The sequence below is a fragment of the Scylla paramamosain genome, chromosome 3 (genome assembly GCF_035594125.1).
Source record: "Scylla paramamosain isolate STU-SP2022 chromosome 3, ASM3559412v1, whole genome shotgun sequence".
Classification (NCBI taxonomy): Eukaryota; Metazoa; Arthropoda; class Malacostraca; order Decapoda; family Portunidae; genus Scylla; species Scylla paramamosain.
In genome coordinates, this window is record NC_087153.1 from 20,152,088 (window position 1) to 20,160,852 (window position 8,765).

Genomic DNA, 8,765 nt, shown 5'->3' on the forward strand with positions numbered 1-8,765 from the left:
AGGCAAGTTCTTATTAAAAATTGGTTTTATTCCAATGTAATGTGATTGCCCCCCTTTTTAGTGCTTTATTGTCTAACACGCTCAAAAACACTCAAAAGACATTTTTTTTCTGGTAATGTCATTTTTTTCCCACATTAAGCTGGTTTCGCATGCAATTTGGGGTTTTGGTAACTAAGAATGTGAAAAGCACTCAAAATACACACATTTAGTAAGATTGTTCTGTTTCTCAATTAAGAGTGTTGTTCATGAGTTTCAGCATTTTGGTATCTACGAAACTTCTTCATATACACTAGTTTTTGCATTTTTTGCCTTGTGGTTCTTTTGAACTATAAAACACTCATTATACACTTTTCTTGCAATGTCCTTTTCTTTCCCATTATAGAGTGCTTTGCATCAATTTTCGTGTTTTTTATAGGTAACAAGCTCAAAAACACTCATTGTTATCGGTGGTATAGGAATTTTAGATTTATAAATTTATCAGTTATTGGTTATTGGGCAATAAATTTATTGCCAATTATCAGTCATCACTGATAAGGTTATTGTTACCGATTTATCAGTTATCATGATCAATTTTTTTCGTCATCACAACCAGCTATATATATATATATATATATATATATATATATATATATATATATATATATATATATATATATATATATATATATATATATATATATATATATATATATATATATATATATATATATATATATATATATATATATATATATATATATATATATATATATATATATATATATATATATATATATATATATATATATATATATATATATATATATATATATATATATATATATATATATATATATATATATATATATATATATATATATATATATATATATATATATATATATATATATATATATATATATATATATATATATATATATATATATATATATAATATATATATATATATATATATATATATATATATATATATATATATATATATATATATATATATATATATATATATATATATATATATATATATATATATATATATATATATATATATATATATATATATATATATATATATATATATATATATATATATATATATATATATATATATATATACACCAATTTCAAATTTATCAACATTTATTTAGTTCTTGAAGTAATCATATTCATTTCTCTAGTGCTACTTCCAAGTTTCTCTCACTCTATCACTTTATTCTACGACCACCCATCTTTGTTTCTTTATCCTCTTGTCCCATTTCCAACATATGCTATTTCTTAGCTCCATTTATCAATCTTGACTCCGTCATATTCATGTTAATAATCAGATTGGCTCCATTATATTCAGAATTTTCTGATAATTCTCCACTTTTCATTTTGCATGATTATCTTCATGACTGTAGCATCATTTACAGACATATATTTTCTTTGGTCATTTAGCATATAATTTACATAAAATGATATACAAAATTAGAGCTAGTGTGTGTGTGTGTGTGTGTGTGTGTGTGTGTGTGTGTGTGTGTGCAGTTGATAAAGACATGCTGTTGCTACAATGAGACAGATCATTTGTTGTGGGGGCTGTTGAACCACACTTAACAAGCTGAGGGAAGTGTAAAATATGTGGTCATTTATATATTTTGGTTGTGTGCAAGTACTGTGAGACAAGTCATAAAGGTTCACATGACTGCTGTACTGACAGGTGTGACCCTTTTATTCAGTGTGGAGCCTGCAGGGGCTGACAGATGATATGGAGTGTTTAAGTCACTATAACAGCAGTTTTGTTTTGTATCTGATGAAATTTTTAAGGATGCTAATGAAGGTCAGTATTGACTTTTTTTTAAGGAGGCAAGATAAAAGATATTTTGTAGCTTTATTCATCCATATACAGTATGTACAGTATTAGTAACAAGGGGAACCCACCAACCTCCTTGTAATCTCCTAAATTTCATTTTCATCTTCCTTTTTCCATTCTCCCTTTATTGCATATTTTCAGAAGTTCTTATATCCTTACCCACTGTCTTTTTTCTCTTCACCTCCCCTTCCCTTCTGTTCCATTCCCTGGTGATGGCACAGAATTATCAACAACAAGCTTTTGACGGCTGAGGATGAAGCCCGAATCAACCAGGTACAGGCCAGGTCATTAGCAGCAGGCATGGCCGCCGTGCCCCGCCAAGCCCGGGTGTTGAACCTGAGACCAAGCCAGGTAGGTGTGTGGCCTGTACACCTAGCCACTTGTACTTCTTGTGCTTCACTTCCTATGCTGTCACATGAAACATATTTATTCCTTGTTTTCACAATGTTTCACTCTTAATTTTTGTACTTGTGTTGTGCTATGTATGTATGGCAGCATGTTCTCAAAACACTAAGCAACATAAGAGGGAAGGAAATGAGGTGGTGATTTATTATTTCTCTTATATGACAATAAAAAAGTTGTCAAAGGCATGTCAAGTTTGTGTGCAGGATTCTGCATTTGAGTGTTGAAGCATGTGTAAATTCACTTGATAAGTATTTAGCTTTTTAAATTGATGTTTGGATGATAATGTGAAGGTTAACATGGCATTGTACTAATCTCCTAAAAAAGGCTGGGAACCATTTGTTCATAATGTGTGTAGGAGCCTCAACGTATCAGGTGTTTAAGCTTTTAGATTGTGATTTGATAGGAGGAATTATGTTAAGAAGGTCACATGACCTTGGTTGTCCATGTTGTATAAAATGTTTTCCAATTAAATTTCTTTCAGTCTCCCTATCTTTTTTACAGAGATGTAGTTTAGATATTTGATTCCAAAGTCAGTTAAGTTTTTCTTTTTTCATTCCTGATCAACTCTGTGCTCTTTCATAAGAGGCATTGATCTGTGCCTTTTCATAGAAGCATGGTCCATGACCTAGTGACATGCAAGGTTTATTGAAGGGACCTGAAACTGATTACAGTGATGAAATTATTCCTTTGAAAGTATTGATGGCTGATCTCTTTCTATAGGTGAGGGTAAGTGTTCTCTACTGTACCAAATACTGAACTGTCTTTTGTACTATTTCTCCATCTGTATCCTACCCAGTAATGGTAATAGACTGAGGAACTCCCCACCTTTGTTAATTTTTACTAAGTATTGTCCTAGTGGTAATCAGATGCAGCATTGATTTGCTTAGGAGTTGGGTATCTGAGAATGAGTGGTTATTGGCACCAAGTGCAGCTCAGTTGTGGGTAACTCCAGTTGTTGGGAGCATTCCATGGTACACAGATGGTGGGATAGTCTTGCCTTGGACTCTTGCAAATGTGTACTATGTCCCAGTGAGTTTTGTTTTTATTTGACATGAATCCCAAGTTTATTTAGGCATTTCAGGGACTTATTGTGGGTGATGGAGATCTCCACAGCACTCTTCTCTTGGTGGGTGGGTACCTGTTGAAAAATTCATATGAATAGAGATGTCAGATGTAGGTAAAATAGAGAAATGTTGATTTGATTGTGAACTAAATCCCACAACTTATATTATCTTTGATAAGAAAGGTTTCGTTTAAACCATGAAAATTGGATAAATGAAGCTGAGCATTATTTTACTGCAACAAGAAGGCACACAAAGTGAAGGAGATTGCATACTTGTCTTTAGTTTGTTGTCCCTTTGATGGGGAACTTGTATCATTGTTAAAAGCTTAAATCCTGTAAAATAGCATGGATCCATCTGAATCTTTATTCAGTCAAAAGTTTATATGATGTGTAGACTATTCAAGCTTGCCAGCCTGGAGCCTGGAGCCTGCTTGTTGTAGAGTTGTCCTATGTTCTGTAGATTTGCTTGATATTATAAACAATTATGGTAAAATTTTTGTATACAATTTTGTTCTTTATTTCTGTCAGTATCAGATTCAGTATTTTCTCCATCTTATGGCAGCATATATTTTCAACACAGAGTGAGGGCAGTGTCATTCCTCCTGTCCACTACCCCAACTTCTACTCCCAACACTACCACAGCAATGAGCGGTCTGGTGTGGTGGCTGAGGATTCTTTTGAAGAGGACAATGCTTCTGCTTCATCTGAGCAGGTCAGAAGGTGGATAGCAGCAGTACTAGTAGCAGACTGGTGTTACCTTGATGCTACTGCTACATTGCATTATTTGCATAGTTTTTTTCAGTTGTCATGGACTTTGTGTAATATGTATAAAAGTATATGAAGCTCAAGAAACTTGTTGATAAGGTTTATGATCAGCATACAAATTGTAGGATGCAAAGACAAGGATTGAAATATCATTGCCACAATTCCTGACAAAGCATTTGGTGCCACAGAATATTCAGCAATGTAATGTTTGTTTGGCAAACAAACCAGTTTCCCTGAATGATAGCTTTATTTCTGCAGGTTAATACAGTCTCTCTATGGGGGAGAGTTTGGAGACAAAGCCAAGCATATATATATATATATATATATATATATATATATATATATATATATATATATATATATATATATATATATATATATATATATATATATATATATATATATATATATATATATATATATATATGTGTATATATGGTTTGTGAGCCAAGCATACTGATCATTACACTATCATGTGTAGTTTTAATATGTAATTTAGATCAAGGACAGTGCAGTGAGAGAGGAAAAATTATTCACTAGATTTTTTCAGAGAAGTTTTATGACATAAAGGATTAATTGAACGATCAGTATATATATTGGCCCACTAGCTGCATCTCTTTAACACAGAAAGCTTTCACTAATTATCTTGGCCCAATTCATTAAGTGCATCGCTGTTGTGGGAGGGAAGATATGCAGTGTTTCCCTGCCATCTGTGGGAGTTACATTCCAGAACCTCCTGCAAATAGTTAAAATCTGTGAATATGGGAAACCATCCTTATAAGGATCAGAACTACCTATATTTATAGTTTAAATCTTAAACTATGCATCTCACATTTACTAAGCAATTCACTTTAAGACAATAAAAAACAGTTATTATATGTATAGTACATGATATTTTAATTAAAAAATACAGTGCACTATAAAATAAAAGGGGAATAAGTTGATATGTACAATAAACCCTTGATATAATGAACTTCTATTTACCAAATTTCAGGTATAACATCCTATTTAAGGCTGCTGTCTGCTGCCTCTCTCTCTCTCTCTCTCTCTCTCTCTCTCTCTCTCTCTCTCTCTCTCTCTCTCTCTCTCTCTCTCTCTCTCTCTCTCTCTCTCTCTCTCTCTCTCTCTCTCTCTCTCTCTCTCTCTCTCTCTCTATACACATATATAGCAAATTTTCATCTCAAGTGACCCACTCTCCCCCCATATGTGTTCGTTATATCTTGGGTTACTGTAATTTATAACTGAAAGAATAATTTGGGCTCTTTGGGCTGAAAGACTGAGCTGGTGGTGACACCTGGCAACTCTAAAAACTCCCCATTAGTTAGGTTAGGTTAGGGAAAACTCTGCAAATATGCAAAACCATGAATATGTGAGGGAACGCTGATATATGCTATCTCTTATTTGTTGTAGATGTATTCCATTCTATTGGCATAGAATGATAGGAAAATGGCATCAAGGAAGTAGGAATGCCACCAAACTAAGGAAATAGAGAAGTCAAAATTTAGTCATTGCTCTGTTTTGTGAATTGGTAGATATTGTGCCTGGTGGCTCCACTTCACCATTCCTCAAATCAGGGCGGTCAAGTTCTCAACTTAAGCCAAAAGTATTCTAAAAAAGTAGCTTAAGAAAAATATGTATTTAGTACAGTCCATGTAATGAAAAGGAACTAATCATGATTAAACAAAGAACTCTATGTTCTCCTTTATGAAAGAGTGAGAAATTAATATATTATAAATATGGGAGGTATATATATTACAGTCCCTGTATTGAAGGGGAACTCATCATGATTGAATGGATAACTATGTTCTCTTTTATGAAAGAGTGAGAAATTCATATATTATAAATATGGGAGGTATATATATTACAGTCCCTGTATTGAAGGGGAAATCATCATGATTGAATGGATAACTATGTTCTCTTTTATGAAAGAGTGAGAAATTCATATATTATAAATATGGGAGGTATATATATTACAGTCCCTGTATTGAAGGGGAAATCATCATGATTGAATGGATAACTATGTTCTCTTTTATGAAAGAGTGAGAAATTCATATATTATAAATATGGGAGGTATATATATTACAGTCCCTGTATTGAAGGGAAACTCATCATGATTAAATGGATACCTATGTTCTCTTTTATGAAAGAGTGAGAAATTAATTATGAGCAAAACAAAGTTTACTATGGAGGTTGTTGTTTCGTTTTGAGGGGCCTGGCTCAGTCTGACCATAACCCTATTCAATCGCTAATATCTCCAGAACTATGTGGCTGATCGTAACAAAATTAGCATCATATGATAGCACACCTCTATCAATTTTATATGATATAGCTTTCATCTCTTCTATTGGGTGAAGTTAACTTACTAAAAGTAGAAGGGTGTCAGAAATGGGATTTCTCAAAAACTACTCAACCAGTTTTAATGAAACTTAAGAGGTGTCATGTTATAATTTTAATAAAATTCCTTACGTCAACTTTGAAGTAGCACTGTACATGCACAAAGTCAAAATTACAACTTTTTAAGTAATTAACTGATCAAGCTCAAATTTTTGTTGGTAATAAGAGTAATACAAGTTATAATGAAAAATCATATGAAATTTGCAATACTACTGTGCATATGCAAAATACAATACAAAACTTTTTGTAAAGTGACCATCAGTTTTCTGCAATTTTCACCAATTTTCTTTTGTCTCAATGAGAGCGGATAGATACCACTGAACACAAAATGAAATTTCCTATCAAGTGGTATATAGCACAACCACTGGGCTCTTGCAGAGTTTTGAGCTAGAGTGATTTGAATATTAGGCAAGTGTGGGGTGCCTGAAGTTGCCTCTCTCTCTCTCTCTCTCTCTCTCTCTCTCTCTCTCTTCTTGAAATACCCCTTCCACTGATGCATTACTGACATCTTTGCTCGTTAATTGCCTTCCAAGGCATTTTACTGGTATATTATAACTTTTCTTCATTAAATTGTGTAACATTTGCTGTCTTAGATATAATTTTCTATCTGTACAACATCACCTCTCCTCTAGTAAACCTCATCTTTATTTATGATATGCATGTACAGTATTATGAATAAAATAATAAAAAATAATTAGGTAAAAACCAACTTAAAATTTACTTGATGGGTCCTGTTGATGATGCTCATCAAGGCTAGTGTCTTCTGGTATCAACCCTAAGTCTCTTGAGACCCCCCCCTCAACTTTTTCTTCATTAATTTCTGCAACATTCACAGTCTTAGATCTAGTTTTCAATTTCTAGAACACAATCTCTCCTCTACTAAACCTTATCTTCTTTTCCTCACTGAAACATAGGTGTCTGAGGCAACTTACAATAGCCCCTTTTCTGTTCCCTCCTACTTTCTTTATTCTCATTTTCAATCCAAAGCTGAATGTTGCGTTTATGTGCGCAATGACTTAACCTGCTGTTGTGCCCACACTCTTGAATATTCCGAGTTTTTCACCATCTGGCTACTATTACAGAGTCACTCTCAAACTAAATTTATCTGTGCTGTATACCTCTCACCTAACTCCTCAGACTATAAGAAATTCTTTGACTACTTAACCTCCAAAGTGGAGCACATTCTGACTCACTTCCCTTTTGCAGAGACCTCCATTCTTGGAGACTTCAATGTTCACCACCAGCTTTGGGTTTCCTCTCCCTTCACTGACCATCATGGTGAACTAGCCTTCAACTTTGCTATCCTCCAATTGGTGCAACACCCTGCTCATATCCTTGACCGTTTTAGAGATGCATACTAATCAGTCACTTCCTACACTCATACCTTATATTACTTCCCCCCTGATCTTACAAAACTAACCCTACAAAACTTTATCATCTTTCCTGTACTTTATTTTTAAACACATCTATATGATTTCAGTCTCATATATGTATCAATTTATATCACCTAACCCTATGTGTCATCCCATCCATCTTCATACTCAACTTTATAACAATATAGATATATATTATTCTGTATAAACCTTATCATATTATGTTTTTATTTATCTTCATGATAGATTTTTCGATTTTAAGTTGTCTATTGTGTTTACTTTAAGTAATGTACTTTTAAATTTTTCATTTGCCTGAAAAGCATCAAGCTTATACATAGGCTGGCCAATAATGTATACCTATCCAATAATGAAATGTATAAACCTAGGCTATAATAAAGTGTTTAAGTGTTTAAGTGTTTAAGTGATACACCCAATATTCTTGACCTTTTCCTAACCTCTAATCCTTCTGCTTATGCTGTTACCCTATCTTCTCCATTGGGCTCCTCCAATCACAATCTCATATCTGTATCTTGTCCTATTGCTCCAATCCATCCTCAGGATCTCCTAAGGAGAGGTGCCTCTGGTGTTTTGCCTCTGCTAGTTGGGGGGAACTGAGGAGGTATTTTGCTGAATTTCCTTGGAATGACTACTGCTTCTGTGCCAGAGACTGTGTGCCGAGCGCATAACGGAGGTGATAGTGTCTGGCATCGGGCCCTACATTCCTCACTCTTTTTCTCGACCTAAACCTTCCAAACCTTGGTTTAACACAGCCTGTTCTCCTGTTATTCATGATAGAGAGGTAGCTCACAAAAGGTACTTGAGCCTTCCATTACCAGAATCTCTTGCACTTTATATTTCTGCCCATACCTAAACCTTCCAAACCTTGGTTTAACACAGCCTGTTCTCCTGCTATTCA

General features: G+C 33.6%; 1 protein-coding gene across 1 annotated transcript in view; it reads left to right on the forward strand.

The window, feature by feature from the left end:
• The window catches only part of LOC135092608 (uncharacterized), a 55,234-nt gene extending 46,976 nt beyond the window's left edge, over positions 1-8,258 (forward strand). The window contains exons 2-4 of the mRNA XM_063991217.1: positions 2,071-2,200; positions 3,898-4,029; positions 7,683-8,258. Of these exons, the coding sequence (XP_063847287.1) occupies positions 2,071-2,200; positions 3,898-4,029; positions 7,683-7,763 (343 nt within the window). The 3' untranslated portion in view covers positions 7,764-8,258. The remainder of the gene's footprint in view (positions 1-2,070; positions 2,201-3,897; positions 4,030-7,682) is intronic.
• The last annotated feature ends 507 nt before the right edge of the window (positions 8,259-8,765 follow it).